A 21,257-nucleotide genomic window follows, 5' to 3' on the forward strand; every position below is an offset into this window, starting at 1 on the left:
TGGGAAAGGGATTCCTGCAGAGAGAATCCCTTTCCCACCTTCTCTTGGTGTGGCTTGGGGAGAGAAATAGCAGTCACTGAGGAAAATCTTTCCTAGACTTATTTTCTCGTTCTCTTTTATGGAACAAAAGATTTTGTCACTTAATCTGCAGAAGGAAAAGATCCTTTCACTTTTGCCACGTAACAGAACCACAAAAGTAACATCCTATTATGTTTGCTATATTCTACTGGGTAGAAGCAAGTTACAAGTCCTACCTGCACTGAAGAGGAGGGGATTATTTAAGAGTGTGGGTCACCGTGGGGTTGTTGTCTTCAAATTTTGTCTACCGCATTGAGTCAAATAGAAAGTATGAAATAAGAAGGCAGAAATAAAAACATATTAAATGCCCCATTGAAAGATAATGATTATCAGATTGAATAATCTGACCCTCCAAACACTAATCTAAAACATTAAGATTGGGAAGTGACATTAAAAAAAAAAAAAGAGGGAATGCTGGGAAGATGGCCGCCTAAGAACAGCTCAGGACTTCAGCTCCCAGTGAAAGTGCAGAGGGTGAGTGGACGCCGCATTTCCAGACGAACTCTTATTGCCCACAGACCAGGAGATACCCAGGCAGAGGGGTCGCCAGCGTCACAGTCCCAGCCGGTGCGGCTGTTTTGGCCCCCGCGGGGCTGATTCCGCCGGCGCGGCTGCTGTGACCACTCCCTGTTGCTGCGGTTCTCCGTACAAAAGCCACTGGTCTGGGAGCCCTCTTAGCTGGCGAGCAGAGCCCTGAGACGGCAGAATAGCCCATTCATCTGAAATAGCGAGTCAGGCCAGGAGATTCCTAGGCAAAAAACCCGCCAGGAGCCGGCGCCGCGGTTCGAGCCGACTCCGTGAGTCGCAGCACGGGAGATCCCGGCGCCTTTTCAACAAGGGACCAGAACGCGGGGTCGTTCAACTTAAAAGAAAAGACTCTGAGTCAGGGAGCCAGGTGATCAGGCTCGGTTGGTCCCACCCCTCCACCCCCAAGAACAACCAAAACAAAAACAGTAATTGGAAACCCTCTGGGTTGAGCCCTTCAAACCAAGCACAGCTGAACCAGGACGGTCCGGCTCCGTGGGGGAGGGGCTTCCGCCATTACTGAGACTCTCCACCGCTGGGGAGGCAGGCTGCCGTTGCCGAGGCAACCCGCCATTGCCGAGGCAACCTGCCACAACAGAGAGAGTCCACCATAACAGAGGCGGGGCCACCTTGCCGAGACAGTTCTAACTACGCCCATATAAAAAGGACTACAGGGAAGAGCTCAGGGCAGCTGGGCGGAGCCCACAGCAGCTCAGCAAAGCCCCTGCGGGCAGGCAGTGGCTAGGCCTGCTGCTAGCTGGGCGGGTCAGACCTGAAAGAAAAATCAAAAAAGGCAGTAGTGCAACGGAAACTCATAAAGCTCCAACTCCCTGGGACAGAGACAGACAACAGGTGGATAAACCCACAAAAATGGGAAGAAACCAGCGCAAAAAGGATGAAAACTCCCGAAACCAGAACACCTCTCCTCCTAAAAGGGATCACAACTCCTCACCAGCAAGGGAACCAGACCGGATGGAGAAGGAGGGTGATGAAATGACAGAATCAGACTTCAGAAGGTGGGTAGTAAGAAACTACAGTGAGCTAAAAGAACATGTTCTATCCCAACGCAAAGAAAAAAGGAACCTTGAAAAAAGATTGGACGAACTGCTGATGAGAATGGACAGCATAGACAGGAGTGTAAGTGAATTGATGGAGCTGAAAAACGCAACACGAGAACCTCGTGAAGCATGCACAAGCTTCAACAGCCGAATTGACCAAGCAGAAGAAAGGATATCAGAGGTCGAAGATCAACTAAATGAAATAAAAAGAGAAGGCAAGAACAGAGAAAAAAGCACAAAAAGAAATGAACAAAACCTTCAAGAAATGTGGGACTATGTGAAAAGACCTAATCTACGTCTGATAGGTGTACCTGAATGTGATGAAGAGAATGAATCCAAGCTGGAAAATACTCTTCAGGATATTATCCAGGAAAACTTCCCCAACCTAGCAAGGCAGACCAATATTCAAATCCAGGAAATACAGAGAACACCACAAAGATATACCTCAAGAAGAGCAACCCCAAGGCACATAATCGTCAGATTCACCAGGGTTGAAATGAAAGAGAAAATGCTAAGGGCAGCCAGAGAGAAAGGTCGGGTTACCCACAAAGGGAAGCCCATTAGACTCACAGCAGATCTCTCAGCAGAAACCCTACAAGCCAGAAGAGATTGGGGGCCAATATTCAACATCCTTAAAGAAAAGAACTTTCAACCCAGAATCTCCTATCCAGCCAAACTAAGCTTCATAAGTGAAGGAAAAATAAAATCCTTTGTGAACAAGCAGGCACTCAGAGATTTTATCACCACCAAACCTGCTCTACAAGAACTCCTGAAAGAGGCTCTACACATATAAAGGAACAACCAGTACCAGCCACTCCAAAAACACACCAAATGGTAAAAGAGCATCAACACAATCAAGAATCTGCATCAACTAACCAACAAATCAGCCAGGTAGCATCAAAATGACAGTATCAAATTCACACATAACAATACTATCCCTAAATGTCAATGGACTAAATGCCCCAATCAAAAGACACAGACTGGCAAATTGGATAAAAAGCCAAAACCCATCAGTGTGCTGTATCCAGGAAACCCATCTTACATGCAAGGATACGCAAAGGCTCAAAATAAAGGGATGGAGGAAGATCTACCAAGCAAATGGAGAGCAAAAAAAGGCAGGAGTTGCAATTCTCATCTCTGATAAAATAGATTTTAAAGCAACAAAGATCAAAAGAGACAAAGAAGGACATTACATAATGGTAAAAGGATCACTGCAACAAGAAGAGCTAACGATCCTAAATATATATGCACCCAATACAGGAGCACCCATTCTTAATGACTTACAAAGAGACTTAGACTCCCACACAATAATAGTGGGAGACTTTAACACCCCATTGTCAATATTAGACAGATCATCCAGACAGAAAATCAACAAGGATATCCAGGACCTGAATACAGACCTGGAACAAGCAAACCTAATAGACATTTACAGAACTCTCCACCCCAAATCCACAGAATATACATTCTTCTCAGCACCACATCACACCTACTCTAAAATTGACCACATAATTGGCAATAAATCACTCCTCAGCAAATGCAAAAGAACAGAAATCATAACAAACAGTCTCTCAGACCACAGTGCAATCGAGTTAGAACTCAGAATGCAGAAACTAACACAGAACCGCACAGCTTCATGGAAACTGAACAACTTGCTCTTGAATGTTGACTGGATAAACAATGAAATGAAGGCAGAAATAAAGATGTTCTTCGAAACCAATGAGAACGAAGACACAACATACCAGAATCTCTGGGACACATTTAAAGCAGTCTCTAGAGGAAAATATATAGCAATGAGTGCCCACATGAGAAGAAAGGAGAGATCTAAAATTGACACCCTATCATCAAAATTGAAAGAGCTAGAGGAGCAAGATCAAAAAAACTCAAAACCTAGCAGAAGACAGGAAATAACTAAGATCAGAGCAGAACTGAAGGAAATAGAGACAGAAAAAACTCTTCAAAAAATCAATAAATCCAGGAGCTGGTTTTTTGAAAAGATCAACAAAATAGACAGACCACTAGCCAGATTAATAAAAAAGAAAAGAGAGAATAACCAAATTGATGCAATAAAAAACGATAAAGGGGATATCACCACAGATTCCACAGAAATCCAAACCATCATCAGAGATTATTACAAACAACTCTATGCACATAAACTAGTAAACCTGGAAGAAATGGATAAATTCCTGGACACCTGCATCCTCCCAAGCCTAAACCTGGAAGAAGCCGAAACCCTGAATAGACCAATAACATGGTCTGAAGTTGAGGCAGCAATAAAGAGCCTACCACCCAAAAAAAGCCCAGGTCCAGATGGGTTCACAGCTGAATTCTACCAGACATACAAAGAGGAGCTGATACCATTCCTTCTGAAACTATTCCAGACAATACAAAAAGAGGGAATTCTTCCCAAATCATTTTATGAGACAAACATCATCCTGATACCAAAACCCGGCAGAGACTCAACAAGAAAAGAAAATTTCAGGCCAATATCCATGATGAACATAGATGCAAAAATCTTCAATAAAATACTGGCAAACCGATTGCAACAGCATATCAAAAAGCTCATCCACTATGATCAAGTAGGATTCATCCTGGGGATGCAAGGCTGGTTCAACATATGCAAGTCCATAAACGTAATTCACCACATAAACAGAACCAAAGACAAAAACCACATGATTATCTCAATTGATGCAGAGAAGGCTTTTGACAAAATTCAACAACCTTTTATGCTAAAAACCCTCAATAAACTAGGTATTGACGGAACGTATCTCAAAACAATAAAAGCTATCTACGACAAACCAACAGCCAATATCATACTGAATGGGCAAAAACTAGAAGCATTCCCTTTGAAATCTGGCACTAGACAAGGGTGCCCTCTCTCACCACTCCTATTCAATATAGTACTGGAAGTTCTAGCCAGAGCAATCAGGCAAGAAAAAGAAATAAAGGGTATCCAAATTGGAAAGGAGGAAATCAAATTGTCTCTATTTGCAGATGACATGATTGTATATCTGGAAGACCCCATCATCTCAGCCCAAAATCTCCTGAAACTGATAAACAACTTCAGCAAAGTCTCAGGATACAAAATCAACGTGCAAAAATCACAAGCATTCCTATACACCAGTAATAGACTTCAAGAGAGCCAAATCAAGAACGAACTGCCATTCACAATTGCTACAAAGAGAATAAAGTACCTAGGAATACAACTAACAAGGAACGTAAAGGACCTCTTCAAGGAGAACTACAAGCCATTGCTCAACGAAATAAGAGAGGATACAAACAGATGGAGAAACATTCCATGTTCATGGTTAGGAAGAATCAACATCGTGAAAATGGCCATAGTGCCCAAAGTAATTTACAGATTCAACGCTATTCCCATCAAGCTACCAATGACCTTCTTCACAGAACTGGAAAAAAACACCTTAAACTTCATATGGAACCAAAAGAGAGCCCGCATAGCCAAGTCAATTCTAAGCAAAAAGAACAAAGCAGGAGGCATCACACTACCGGACTTCAAACTATACTACAAGGCTACAGTAATCAAAACAGCATGGTACTGGTACCAAAACAGAGATATAGACCAATGGAACAGAACAGAGGCCTCACAGGAAATACAACATACCCACAACCATCTGATCTTCGACAAACCTGACAAAAACAAGCAATGGGGAAAGGACTCCCTGTTTAATAAATGGTGTTGGGAAAACTGGCTAGCCATGTGCAGAAAGCAGAAACAGGACCCCTTCCTGACACCTTACACCAAAATTAACTCCAGATGGATTAAAGACTTAAACATCAGACCTAATACCATAAAAACCTTAGAAGAAAATCTAGGCAAAACCATTCAGGACATAGGTGTAGGCAAGGATTTCATGACCAAAATGCCAAAAGCAATGGCAACAAAAGCCAAAATAGACAAATGGGACCTAATCAAACTCCACAGCTTCTGCACGGCAAAAGAAACAGTCAGTAGAGTGAATCGGCAACCAACAGAATGGGAAAAAATTTTTGCAGCCTACCCATCTGACAAGCGGCTGATATCCAGAATTTACAAAGAACTAAAGCAGATCTACAAGAAAAAAACAAACAAGCCTATTCAAAAATGGGCAAAGGATATGAACAGATACTTTACAAAAGAAGACATACAGGAGGCCAACAAACATATGAAAAAATGCTCATCATCACTGGTCATCAGAGAAATGCAAATCAAAACCACATTGAGATACCATCTCACACCAATTAGAATGGCGATCATTAAAAAATCGGGAAACAACAGATGCTGGAGAGGATGTGGAGAAATAGGAACACTTTTACACTGTTGGTGGGAATGTAAATTAATTCAACCATTGTGGAAGACAGTGTGGCGATTCCTCAAGGACCTAAAAATAGAAATCCCATTTGACCCAGCAATCCCATTACTGGGTATATATCCAAAGGATTATAAATCATTCTACTACAAGGACACGTGCACACGAATGTTCATTGCAGCACTGTTTACAATAGCAAAGACCTGGAACCAACCCAAATGCCCAACGATGATAGACTGGATAGGGAAAATGTGGTACATATACACCATGGAATATTACGCAGCCATCAAAAACGATGAGTTCACGTCCTTTGTAGGGACATGGATGAACCTGGAAACCATCATTCTCAGCAAACTGACACAAGAGCAGAAAATCAAACACCGTATATTCTCACTCATAGGTGGGTGTTGAACAATGAGAACACATGGACACAGGGAGGGGAGCACTACACACTGGGGTCCGTTGGGGGGAAATGGGGGAGGGGTGGGGGGGTGGGGAGGTGGGAAGAGATAGCATGGGGAGAAATGACAGATACAGGTGAGGGGAAGGAAGGCAGCAAACCACACTGCCAAGTGTGTACCTATGCAACAATCTTGCATGTTCATCACATGTACCCCAAAACCTAAAATGCAATAAAAAAAAAAAAAGAAAAAAAATTTAGACTAAAAATGGAAAATAATATACCAAGTAAATACTAGTCAAAATAAAGCTGATTTAATTATGTCACTATCAGAAAATATAAACAGAAAAAGCATTAAGGTAAAGAAATTGAAAGCACAGTGGTAATAGGTTCAATTCACCAAGAAACTACCTCTTACAGGCTGTTCTAAATCTGTATTATGTATGTCTAATATCTCTAAATCTGTTTTATGTAATAACATGTGTTCGAAATATATAAATCAAAAATTAATAGTACCAAAAAGAGAAATAGCTAAATATATAATTATGTGGAAGATTTATTTCAATAACTGATAGATTAATCAAACAAAAATAATCAATAAGATATAAAAGATTTGAACATTTGGAAAATACAAAGTTTAATGACTGTACTGTATATTAACTACTACACACAAAAACCAGAGAATACATTTTATTTTCAAACACATTATGACATTTAAAAAAATTGTCCATCTACTGGGACATAAAACAAGTGCTCAATAAATTTCAAGCAATGGATATAATATAGCTGTTTCCTAATCACAACACAATTAGGCTAGAAATCTGTAACAAACAGATGCTAAGGAAAAAAATAGATAAAGAGATTAAGAAACAGTTTTAATTGACTTCTGGCTTAAAGAAAAAAATTATAAGGAAAATTGCAGGCTGGGCACGGTGGCTCATATCTGTAATCCCAGCACTTTGGGAGGCCAAGGTGGGTGGGATCACTTGAGGTCAGGAGTCTGAGACTAGCCTGGCCAACATGGTGAAACCCAACTCTACTAAAAATACAAAAATTAGCTGGGCGTGATGGCAGGTACCTGTAGTCCCCACTACTCTGGAGGCTGAGGCACGAGAATTGCTTCAACTCAGGAGATGGAGGCTGCAGTGAGCTAAAATTGCACCACTGCACACCAGCCTGGGCAACAGAGCAAGATTCTATCTCAAAAAACAAAACAAAAAAACAAACAAAAAGAAACTTGTAAAATACTTTGAATTGAAACATCATAAAAATACCGTGTATCAAAACTTGTGGGAAGCAGCTAAAGCTGCACTTGTTGGCAAAATTTATAGCCTTAAAAATGCTTACACTAGCAAAGAAGACTGAGAATAAATTAAATAAAATTAGAGATATACAGCAAAACAAACCCAGAGAAAATCAAAGAGGAAAATAAAGATAAAAGCAGATATTGACAAAACAGAAAACAAAGTAAATAGAGAAGATTAACACAAATATAAGTGTGCCCTTTAAAAAAACTGACTCAATCTCTGAAAATGATGAAGAATTAAGGCACAAATAAACTAACTTAGGAATAACAAGGGGAAGTAATACATATTCAGGAGAGATTAAGAGAACAATATGAACAATTCTCTGCCAAAAATTTACATTAAATGAACAACTTCCTACATAAATCTAACATTTAAATCATTCCATAATGACTACAAAAAGTGAATCAGTAGTCAAAAATCTTCTCATAAAAAAAAAACAAAAACCACTTTAGGCCCAGACAATTTTAATGTTGAGTTCCATTGAGTTTAAGGAACAAATAATCCCAAACGTACTCTAGAGAAAGAAGAAACAGTGCCCAGTTTATTTTATAAGGTTAGCATAACCAGACATAGGGAGTAGGAAAAAAAAGATGACAGGCCAGTATCAATAATAGATTCCAAAATCCTAAACAAAATATTAGTAATGAAATTTAGCAATGAATAAAAAAGGCAATGGACCACGACTAAGTTCTGTATACAACAGGAATGCCAAGATGGTTTAACATTAAAGTCAATTGTTGTAATTCATTACATTAACAGATTAAAAGAGGCTTAGCATGGTGGCTAACACTGGTAATCCCAGCACTTTTTAGGAGGCTAAGGTGGGTGGATCACTTGAAGAGTCAGGAGTTTGTAAACAACCTGGTCAACACGGAGAGACCCCACCTCTACTAAAAATACAAAAATTAGCTGGGAGTGTTGGTGGGTGCCTGTAATCCCAGCTATTCAGAAGGCTGAGGCAGGAGAATTGTTTCAACCCAGGAAGTAGATATTGCAGTGAGCCAAGATCATGCCACTGCACTCCAGCCTGGCCAACATTGTGAGACTCTGTGTGTTTGTTTGTGTGTGTGTCTGTGTGTGTGTGTGTGTATACACACAGAGTCTCACAATATTTTTACATATATATATATATATATATATATATATATATATATGTATAAAACTCCATGGATTAAAGGAGAAAAATTATACCATCATTCTAAAAGATGCAAAAAAGCATTTCATAAAAATTAATATCCATTCAGGAGAAAGGGAAAAAAACTTCGCAAACTAGGAATAGAACTCTTTCTTTTTTTTTTTTAAAGACTCAGTCTCGCTCTTGTCCACCACGCTGGAGTGCAATGGCACAATCTCAGCTCACTGCAACTTCCGGCTCCCAGGTGCAAGTGATTCTCCTGCCTCAGCCTCCCAAGTAACTGGGATTACAGGCACCTGTCACCATGGCCAGCTAATTTTTGTATTTTTAGTAGAGACAGGGTTTCACCATATTGGCCAGGCTGGTCTCGAACTCCTGATCTCAGGTGATACACCCACCTCGGCCTCCCAAAGTGGTGGGATTACAGGCACGAGCCACCATGACTAGCCAGGAATAGAACTTCTTTAACCAGATGTTCAAAGGTATCACAAAAAGCCTGTGACTGAGATCTGCAAACTATAACCTTCAGGCCAAATCTGATCCAATGTCTTCATTAATAAAGTTTTAGCAGAACACAGCTATACTCATTTATTTATACATTGTCTATGCCCACCTTCCAATGGTAGAGTAGTTGTGACAGAGACTGTATAGCCTGAAAGCCTTCGAAAATATTAACTATCTGGATCTTTAGAGGAAAAGTTTGCTGACCCTAAACTATAGCAAACATGTTGCCAGAAAGTCAAATTGTACCACTAATGAAGTGCTTTAGAAACATTTGCTTTTAAAAAGTAAAAATACTACCTTACCTTTTGTAGGGTGTTAAAAAATGACTTGGAATTATTTTTAGAATTGGCATGCACTGCAGTTTTAGTTAATTTGAACTCTTTTTCACATCGTGCTAATTCCTTTTTGAGTTTCTCTCTTCGTTGTTGGTCTGCATCTAAAAGGGAAAACAAATCTTTCAAAATATGGAACAAAACAAAGAAATTAGTTTTTTGGTCTTGTTAGAGTAATAAATGGAACATTTTTCTTTTTAATTGTTATGATATGTAAATAAAAACCCATATACTTTCCTATACAAAGAGTTACTAACAAATTTCAAAAATTATTTTGCATGTACCTCTAGAAATTAACTAATACATTTAATTTATAGAAATTCTAAATAAATTAACTATTTAAATAATATAAACAATGTAGTGAGATTTGTGTAGTTACAAAAAAAAATGCCAAGAAGATAGGACAAACTGGCCAAGCCTAAGGGCATAAGAAAGCAATTCTTAGGAGTTATTCAGAGATATGAAGGTTACAAATGCTTAATCATGTTATTTGTGACTATATAATCACCAAATACATAAAATAGCATTTGAACTAGTCTACAGACTTAATCCCCAAATGAAACATTGTTAATACCATCATATTCCATTAAAATATTAAATTTACATACTTCAAAAAGTGACATTACATTTTAAAAACATTAGTGTGATCAGAGCAACTGACTTCAGTTTCTCTTGTGAAATACAAACAAAAAAGTGTTTTCACACTTTGGTGTGCTTTAAGTCATCACATTTTGGTGTGCTTTAAGTCAGGCACCAACTAAAGATTAAAAATAGTGAAATGGAAGCTAGCCAGATTTCAGAATTAACTAGAAGGTTGACTATCAGTAAAATGACTTGTCTTTTCATACAAAATGTAAAATCTATTGGAACCAATTTAGTGGACAAGATCAAGTCTAAAATCACCTTTATTTAAATCAGAATTTATAAAAATGTCTATAAGCTTTAAAAACTAAGGTAATTTATATGTATATATAACTTTAGTTATAATTATTGAACAAGATTATAAGCATGCTAAACAGGTCAATTTGTCATTTGAAATGACTGAAATATTACTTTAAAGCTATTCTATCTTCAAATATCTGCTTAATGAATGTATTAGCTAAATTATAGTAAATAATAATGTTTGTGGAGCAAATTAAATAGTACCTTCTCAGTGGATTATCTTACTCATAGGTAAAATAGGTGGATTTAAAAAAAAAGTCCTCAGACATTATTATTATAAAAATGTTTTTCTGTATTGTCAAATCTACCTATTCATTTTTAAGTAAAGCTTCTTCACACTGTCTACAAAAATCAACTCCAAATGAGTCACATTCCTACATTTAAGAGCTGAAACTATAAAACTCTTAAATTAGACAATCAAAATTTAAAATGCTAGCTGGGCACGGTGGCTCATGCCTAAAATCCCAGCACTCTGGGAGACCAAGGCTGGTGGATCACTTGAGGTCAGGAGTTCAAAACCAGCCTGGTCAACATAGTAAAACCCTGTCTCTACTAAAAAAAAAAAAAAATTAGCTGGGCATGGTAGAGTGCACTTGTAGTCCCAGCTACTTAGGAGGCATGTTTGAAGAGGGAAGAAGCTGGGAAATCTGCACAGAGTTGCTGAGAGCCAGAACTAGCTCCTGGTTTAAGGAAGGGGTGAGTAAAGGAACTTTGGGATCCTAGCTACAAGAGAACCCACGACCCCCACAGCCATTTCAATTAGAGGGGGAACTGTCTGGAAATCAGGCAGAGGCAGTGCTTGAACCTAAACAGAGCCCAGGATTCCTGATGAGCAGTGCAGTTGCAGCAAAATGCGACCACAGGCACTCATCCCTCAAAGCCCTCCATCTTGCTCTGAGTGGCTGTAGCTCCTGCTGTCTGCCAGATTGGGAGAAAGCACAGCTGCCTTTTCTGGGGGACTGGGCCCATCTGATCTGCATGCCCCTGTTGTTTTTACTAGCCCCTCCCAAGACCACCTGTTTGGTTGCTCCCACAACAGGGTGTCCATAGCAGAGCCTTCACTACCCCACCTGTGTTTTACTGGTGGTCTGGGAGCAGTTTGGCTCCCCCAGCAAAGCTGCTGCTTTACCCTGAGAGGCTAGAGAACAGAGTCATGGGCTGAGCCCAGTCCCATTCCCCAGGAATCAACCACATTGCCCAGGGGTGTCAAGCTGAGATCTGTGCCTGGAGCTTGAGCAGGGCCGGAGCCCTCATGCTCAGAACACTGAGAAAAACGTGGCGCAGGTTCATCATGTGATGGCATGGGAGTTGGGCATCCCTTCCTCCAGAAGATGGATCTGGGAAGGGTGCAGTCTGTTGGCTAGCTATAGCCTCGTCCTTAGGGATCCTATGATAGAGAACAACTGGAACATCCCAGTGATCTGGGTGCAGAAGATTTGGGACAAGCTTAGCCGATCAGGCCTGCTCCTGGGGCAGATGCTGGAATGCTGGAAAGAGACTGACCAGGTCAAGAGACCATGAGCTAGGCAGGCCCCACAGCCAACTGCTAGGCTAAAAAGCTCAAGCTGTGAATGGCATATCAGATGCTCACCTGTGGTACCACTGCCCTGAACTGGGGATCCTCCACCCATAATCCACTGTGTCACCAAACCACAGCAGACAAATCCCAAAACATGATCTGACTGCAAACTCAGAGGACCAACTAGTGCCCAGGAAGTTGAGGGTCTCCTGGTGACCTAACTTTCAGCTTGAACTGCCTCTAAGGGAGAGGGCAGTGCAGCTCACCAAAGCCCCCTGTTGGAACTAATGAAGTGCAGGTGTGGTTCCAGCAATTGTAGGAGGCTCCACCAATGCCTGAGAACACCAAAGCCTGGTGAAGGAGTCATCTCTCACTGCCCATCTTCCCTCCCCAGAACACTGCTGCTTATATACTGAAATACAAAACAGGTGCATGGCTCAGAGACTGTGTTGGACCTTACTTTTAAGTGCCATCTTCTGGATCACAGCCTGAATTACAACACAAAACAAAAATAAATTTCTTCAACACAAGATGCCTGTGAAATACAAAGCAGGAAACTAAGGAAGCCATACAGAGCCTTAGCCCTCTGAAATCACTCAGAAATGAAGCCAATCAACTATACACAACATATACCATAGTCAAACTCTCAAGGGGAAAAAAAGAATATAGAAACAAAAAGCCCTATCCAAATGACAGTGAATTCAATAAAAATAAAGAAACACCAGCCCCCTCAGATGAGAAGGTATTAGCAGGAAGAACTTCAGCAATTCAAAAAGTCAAAAGTCAAGAGTGTTTCCTTACCTCCAAAAGATCACACTGGCTCTCCAGCAGTGAATCCTAACCAGATTGAAATGCCTGAAATAGCAGACATAACTTCAGAATCAAGATGGTAAGGAAGCTCAACAAGATCCAAGAGAAAACTAAAATCCAATCCAAGGAAGCAAGAAAAATCCAAGAATTGAAAGACAACATAGCCATATTAAGAAAGAACAAAAATGAATTTCTGGAACTGGAAAATTCACTACAGGAATTTCAAACTACAATTGAAAGCCTTATTAACAGACTAGACCAAGCTGATGAAAGAATTTCAAAGTATTAAGACCAGTTCTCTGAATCAAGTCAGACCAAAAAAAAAAAAAAAAAAAAAATTTAAAAAGTGAAAAAAGCTTCTGAGAAATACAGACCAAACCTATGACTCACTGACATACCTGAGAGAGAAGACAGAATAAACAACTTGGAAAATGTATTACAGGATATAATCCATGAAAATTTCCCCAATCTCGCTAGACAGGTCAACATATAAATTCAAGAAATTCAGAGAACCGTTGCGAAATACTATACAAAATTACCATCCCCAAGACACAGAGTCACCAGACTTTCCAAGGTTAACATGAAAGAAAAAATCTTTTTTTTTTTTTTTTTGAGATGGAGTTTCACTCTTGTTACCCAGGCTGGAGCACAATGGCGTGATCTCGGCTCACCGCAACCTCCGCCTCCTGGGTTCAGGCAATTCTCCTGCCTCAGCCTCCTGAGTAGCTGGGATTACAGGCACGTGCCACCATGCCCAGCTAATTTTTTGTATTTTTAGTAGAGATGGGGTTTCACTATGTTGACCAGGATGGTCTCGATCTCTTGACCTCGTGATCCACCCACCTCAGCCTCCCAAAGTGCTGGGATTACAGGCTTGAGCCACCGCACCCGGCCCGAAAGAAAAAATCTTAAAGACAGCTAGAGAAAAAGGAAATCCAGTAACAGGCTAACAGTGGACTACTCAGCAGAAATGTTACAAGCAAGAAAAGACTGGAGGCCTATTTTTAACCTTCTTAAAGAAAAGAAAAAAACACGCTAGCCCGAAATTTTATATTCTGACAAACTGAGCTTCACAAACAAAGATGAAATAAAGTCTTTCTTGACAAGCAAATGCTAAAGGAATTTGTTATCCCCTGACCTAGTGTGTTAGGCCATTCTTGCATTGCTATTAGAAATACCCAAGACTGGGTGATTTATAAGGAAAGAGGTTTAATTGGCTCATGAGTCTGCAGGCTGTTCAGGAAGCATAATGCCAGTATCTGCTTCTGGGGAGGCCACAGGAAGCTTTTGCTCATGGTAGAAGGCGAAGAGGGAGCTTGCATCTCACATAGCAAGAATGAGAGTGGAAGTGCATAGGGGCATACGCTTTTAAATCATCAGATCCTGCAAGAACACACTCACTATCACAAGGACAGCATCAAGGGGGTAGTGCTAAACCATTCATGAGAAATCCACAGACATGATCCAATCACCTCCCATTAGGTGCCACCTTCAACAGTGGGGGTTACATTTCAATGTGACATTTGGATAGAGACAAATATCCAAACTGTATCACCTGGTCTACAAGAAATGCTCAAGGACATTCTAAACACACACAAGTAAGGATGATACTCACTACCATAAAAGAACACATAAATACAGAGGTTCACAGATCCTATAAAGCAATTGTACAATCAAGACTACAAAGCAACCGGCTAACACCACCACAAGATCAAACATCACATAATAACTTTGAATGTAAGTGGTCTAAATGTGCCCACTTAAAAGGCATAGAGTGGCAAGTTTCACTAAAACAAAACAAAACAAGATCCAACCTTCTACTATCTTCAAGAGGCCCATCACACATGAAATGACACCTAGATATATATGCACCCAACACTGAAGCACCCAGATTAACAAGTACTTCTAGACCTATGAAAATACTTAGATAGCTACAAATTAATAGTGGGGGACTTCAACACCTCACTGGTAGTGTTACATAGACCTTTGAGGCATAAAGCAAACAAATTCTGGATTTACATTTGACACTTGACCAACTGGATCTAACAGACATCTAGAGAAAAATACTCCACCCAACAACCATAGAATAAACATTCTTCTCATCTGCATGTAGAACATACTCTAGCCACATGCTTGATGATAAAGCAAGTTTCAATGAATCTTAAAAAACTGAAACCACATCAAGCATATTTTTGGACCTCAGTGGAAAAAAAGTAGAAATCAATACCAAGAGGATTCCTCAAAACCACAGAATTTTACGTGTAAATTAAACCAACTTGCTTCTGAATGACTTCTGGGCAAACAACAAAAAGTGAAATCACAAAAACTCTTTGCAATTAATAAAAACAGAAACACAACATACCAAAATTTCTGGGATGCAGCAAAAGCAGTGTTAATAGGCAAGTTTACAGTGCTAAATGCCCACATGAAGAAGATAGAAATATCTCAAATTAACAGTCTAACATTGCAACTAGAGCAAGTGGAATAACAAGAAGTAATCCCAAAGCTAGTAGTAGAAAACTATTATCTACAAGCAGAAATAATTGAGATTGAGATTCCAAAATCCATATAAATGTTAAATGAAACAAAAAGTTGTTTTCTTTGAAAGAATAAAGACTGTTAGTGAGATTATCAAAGAAAAAATAGAAGATCCAAATAAGCACAACCAGATATGACAAAGGCAACATTACAACATATCCCACAGAAATAGAAAAGACCCTTAGACACTATTATGAATACTTCTATGCATAGAAACTAGGAAATCTAGAGGAAATTGATAAATTTTTGGAAACATACAATATCCCAATATTGTATCAGGAAGAAATGGAAACCCTGAAGAGATCAATAACAAGTTCCAAAATTGAACCAGTAATAATAATTTTAAAAACATACCAACCATAAAGAGCCCTGGACCAGTTAGATTCACAGCCAAATTCTACCAGACATACCAATAGCTGGTATTAATCCTCCTGAAACTGTTCCAAAAAACTGAGGAGGACTCCTTCCTAACTCATTCTATGAGACCCATTCTATGAAACTGGCATCATTCTAACACCAAAATCTGATAAATATACACCAAAGATGAAAGTTACAGGCCAATATCCCTGATGAATATAGACACAAAAATGCTCAACAAATACTAGCAAACCTAATCCAACAGCACATCAAAAGGTTAATAAACCACAATCAAGTAGGCTTCATTCCTCAAAAGAAAGGCTGGTTCAACATATACAGATCAATAAAGGTGATTCGCCACATAAACAGAATTAAAAACAAAAACCTTATGATTATCTCAACGGATGCAGCAAAAGCCTTCAATAAAATCCAGCAACCTTCTATGATTCAAAACAAAACAAAAACCTTGAAAAAATTAGGGATCAAAAGAACATAACTCAAAATAATAAGAGCCAGCTATAACTAGCGCACAGTCAACATCAAACTGAATGAGCAAAAGCTGGAAGCATTCCTCTTTTGACCTGAAACAGCATAAAGATGCCCACTCTCACCACTCCTATTCATCATACTACTGGAGTCCCAGTAAAGTTTTAGCATACGAAATTAATGTGCAAAAATCAGTAGCATTTCTATACACCAATGGCATCAACCTGAGCACCAAATCAAGAACACAATCCCATTTACAACAGCTACACATACACAAAATAAAATACATAGGAAAACATTTAACTAAGGAGGTGAAGGATGTCTAAAAGAAGACCTACAAAATAATACTGAAAGAAATCAGAGATGACAAGCATAAATGGAAAACATTCCATGTTCATGGACTGGAACAGTCAGTATCATTAAAATGTCCATACTGCCCCAAGCAATCTACAGATTCAACACTACTCCTATCAAACGACTAACATTATTTTTCACAGAATTTCAAAATACTATTCTAAAATTGATATGGAACCAAAAAGAGCCCGAATCACCAAGGCAATCCTAAGCAAAAAGAACAAAACTAGAGGCATCACGTTACCCAACTTCAAACTATACTACAAGAGTACAATAAACAAAACAGCATAGTACTGGTACAAAACCAGACATACAGACCAATGGAACAGACAGAGAACCAGAAATAAAGCTACACACATAATTTATCTTCAACAAAGTCTACAAAAATAAGCAATGGAGAAATGACTTCCTATTCAATAAATGGTGCTAGGATAGCTTGCTAAATCATATGCAGAAGAATGAAACTAGACCCTTACCTATCACCACAGATAAAAATTAACTCAAGATGGATTAAAGATTTAAATGTAAGACCTAAAACTATAAAAATCCTATAAGAAAATCTAGGATATACTCTGCTGGACATTGGCCGTGGCAAATAATATGTGACCAAGTCCTCAAAAGCAATTGCAACAAAAACAAAAATTGACAAGTGAGACTTAAACTAAAGAGCTTGTGCAATGCAAAAGAAACTATCAACAGAGTAAACAGACAACCAACAGAATGGGAGAATATATTTGTAAACTATGCATCTGACAAAAAACTAATATCAAAAATTGTGATGGTTAATACTGAGTGTTACCTTGATTGGACTGAAGGATGCAAAATATTGATCCTGGGTATATCTGTGAGGGTGTTGCCAAAGGAGATTAAGATTTGAATCAGTGGGCTGGGGAAGGCAGATTCACACTTACTCTGGGTTGGCACCATATAATCAGCTGCCAGCAAAAATAAAGCAGGCAGAGAAACGTGAAGGGTTGAGACCAGCCCAGCCTTCCAGCCTACATCTTCCTCCCATGCTGGATGCTTCCTGCCCTTGAACATCAGGCTGCAAGTTCTTCAGTTTTGGAACATGGATTGGCTCTTCTTGCTCCTCAGCCTACAGATGGCCTATTGTGGGACTTCGTGATTGTGTGAATTAATACTTAATAAACTCCCCTTTATACACACACACACACACACACACAATGTCAAAAATTGTGTCCATTAGTTCTGTCCCTCTAGAGAATGCTAATACAAAAATCTATGAAGAACTCAAGAAAAAAATTAAGAAGAAAAACAACCCCATTAAAAAGTAGGAAAAGGAAACAGACACTTATCAAAAGAAGACATACAAGAAGCCAACATATAAAAAAGTAACATCACTAGTCATCAGAGAAATGCAAATCAGAATCACAATGAGATACTATTTCATACCAGTCAGAATAGCTATTACTAAGAAGTCAAAAACTAATAGACGTTGGCAAGGCTGTGGGGGGAAAAAGGAATTATGTACTGTTGTTGGGAATGTGAGTTCAGCCACTGTGGAAAGCAGTTTGAAGAATTCTTAAAGAACTAAAAATAAGCTGGGCGTGGTGGCTGAAGCCTGTAATCCCAGCACTTTGGGAGGCCGAGGCGGGTGGATCACGAGGTCAAGAGATCGAGACCATCCTGGTCAACATGGTGAAACCCCGTCTCTACTAAAAATACAAAAAAAAATTAGCTGGGCATGGTGGCGCGTGCCTGTAATCCCAGCTACTCAGGAGGCTGAGGCAGGAGAATTGCCTGAACCCAGGAGGAGGAGGTTGCGGTGAGCCAAGATCGCGCCATTGCACTCCAGCCTGGGTAACAAGAGCGAAACTCCGTCTCAAAAAAAAAAAAAGAACTAAAAATAGACCTACCATTCAACCCAACAATCCTACTGCTATGTATAAACCCAAAGAAAAACAAATCATTCTACTAAAAAGACACACATGCCCTCATATCTACTGCAGCACTATCCATAATAGCAAAGATATGGAATCAACATAGGTGCCCATTATGGTAAACTGGCTAAAGAAAATATGGTACATATATATGATGAAATACTACATACACATGAAAAGAATAAATTATGTCCTTTGCAGCGCATGGATGTTGCTAGAGGCCATTATTCTAAGTGAATTAATATAGAAACAGAAAACCAAATACTATGTTCTCATTTATAAATGGAAGCTAAACAATAGGTACTTATGGACGTAAAGATGGAAACAATAGACAGTAGAGACTAGAAGGGGGAGGGAAAGGAGGTGTGGGCTAAAAAACTATTGGGTAATACACTCACTAACTGGGTGATGGGTTCAACTGTACTTCAGACCTCAGCATCACATAACATATCCTTGTAACAAACCTGGGTAAGTACCCCCTGAATCTAAAGTGAAAAGTGATTTTAAAAAAGATGAAGAGGACAGGGATAGAAGGAGAAAGAGAAGAAAAATAGAAGGCTGTTGTCCCAAGTGTCAGGACTCTTAGTCATAATTCTTCTGCCAGATGGTTTCTCCTTGATCAAAGTCCCTGTTCAGGATGAAGTGAAGGGAAATAGAAGTTAATGGAAAATTAAGATCATTGTTTAATGGCTTTACTCCTGGAAAGGCCGTTAATAGTTATTTGGAGTACACCACTGTCATATATGAATTTCCCTGCAAGCACAGTAGGATAAAGAATACCAGGCCAGGTGCAGTGGCTCAAGCCTGTAATCCCAGCACTTTGGGAGGCCGAGGCGGGTGGATCATGAGGTCAAGAGATGGAGACCATCCTGGTCAACATGGTGAAACCCCATCTCTACTAAAAATACAAAAAATTAGCTGGGCATGGTGGTGCGTACCTGTAATCCCAGCTACTCAGGAGGCTGAGGCAGGAGAATTGCCTGAACCCAGGAGGCGGAGGTTGCGGTGAGCCGAGATCGTGCCATTGCACTCCAGCCTGGGTAACAAGAGCGAAACTCCATCTCAAAAAAAAAAAAAAAAGAATACCTGGGAAAAATATAGGGTAGCCGGCAAGATGGCCGAAGGTGAACAGCTCCGGTCTGCAGCTTGCAGCCAGATAAACACAGAAGGTGGGTAATTTCTGCATTTCCAACTGTGGTATTCGGCTCATCTCACTGGGACTAGTTAGACAATGGATGCAGCCCACAGAGAGTGAGTTGAAGCAGGGTTGGGTGTTGCCTCACCTAGGAAGCACAAGGCGTCAAGGAGCTCCCTCCCCTAGCTAAGGGAAGCTGTGAGGGACTGTGCCATGAGGAATGGTACACTCTGATTCAGATACTATGCTTTTCTCACAGTATTCACAGCTCGTAGACCAGGAGATTCCCTCAGGTCCCTAAGCCACCAGGGCCCTGGGTTTCACACAAAAAAAACTGGGCAGCCGTTTGGGCAGACACTGAGCTAGCTGCAGGAGTTTTTTTTTTTTCTTTCTCATACCCCAGTGGCTCCTGGAATGCCAGTAAGACAGAACCATTCACTCCCCTGGAAAGGGGGCGGAAGCCAGCGATCCAGGTGGGCTAGCTCAGCAGATCCTACTCTCACAGAGCCCAACAAGCTAAGATCTATTGGCTTAAAATTCTTGCTGCCAGCACAGCAGTCTAAAGTTGACCTGGGATGCTAGAGTTTGGTGGGGGGAAGAGCGTCCACCATTACTGAGGCTTGAGTAGGCAGATTCCCTCTCACAGTGCAAACAAAGCCGCCTGGAAGTTCAGACAGGGTGGAGCCCACTGCAGATCAGCAACGCTGCTGTGGCCAGACTGCCTCTCTAGATTTCTCCTCTCTAGGCAGGGCATCTCTAAAAAAAAGGCAGCAGCCCCAGCCAGGGCTTACAGATAAAATTCCTATATCCCTGGGACAGTGCACCTAGGGAAAGGGTAGCTGTGGGCACAGCTTCAGCAGACTTAAGTGTTCCTGCCTGCCGGGTCTGAAGAGCAGCAGATCTCCCAGCAAAGTGCTCAAGCTCTGCTAAAGGACAGAATGCCTCCTCAAGTGGGTCTCTGACCCCTGTTCCTCCTGATGAAGAGATACATCCCAGCAGGGGTTGACAGACACCTTATATAAGAGAGCTCCAGCTGGCATCTGGTGGGTGCCCCTCTGGGAAAAACCTTCCAGAGGAAGGAGTAGGCAGCAATCTTTGCTGTTCTGCAGCCTCCACTGGTGATACCCAGGCAAACAGGGTCTGAAGTGGAACTCCAGCAAAATCCAGGAGACCTGCAGCAGAGAAGCCTGATTGTTAGAAGAAAAGCTAACAAACAAAAAGGAATAGCATCATCAACAAAAAGGATGTCCACACAGAAACCCCATCTGAAGGTCACCAACATCAAAGACCAAAGGTAGATAAATCCATGAAGATGAAAAACCAGCACAAAAAGGCTGAAAATTCCAAAAGCCAGAATGCCTCTTCTCTTCCAAAGGATCACAATTCTTTGCTAGCAAGGGAACAAACCTGGATGGAGGATGAGTTTGATGAATTGACAGAAGTAGGATTCAGAAGGTGGGTAATAACAAACTCCTCTGACCTAAAAAATCAAATTCTAACCCAATGCAAGGAAGCTAAGAACCTTGAAAAGAGGTTAGAGGAATTGCTAACTAAAATTACCTGTTAAGAGAA

At 40.3% G+C, this 21,257-nt stretch overlaps 1 protein-coding gene across 4 annotated transcripts in view; it reads right to left on the reverse strand.

The window, feature by feature from the left end:
• The window catches only part of SPATA7 (spermatogenesis associated 7), an 84,559-nt gene that overhangs the window by 41,771 nt on the left and 21,531 nt on the right, over positions 1 to 21,257 (reverse strand). For all 4 annotated transcript variants that reach the window (XM_003940913.3, XM_003940912.3, XM_074392861.1 and 1 more), the window contains one exon: positions 9,614 to 9,747. In XM_003940913.3, the coding sequence (XP_003940962.2) occupies positions 9,614 to 9,747 (134 nt within the window). The remainder of the gene's footprint in view (positions 1 to 9,613; positions 9,748 to 21,257) is intronic.

This window comes from Saimiri boliviensis, chromosome 2 (genome assembly GCF_048565385.1).
Source record: "Saimiri boliviensis isolate mSaiBol1 chromosome 2, mSaiBol1.pri, whole genome shotgun sequence".
Taxonomy (NCBI): Eukaryota; Metazoa; Chordata; class Mammalia; order Primates; family Cebidae; genus Saimiri; species Saimiri boliviensis.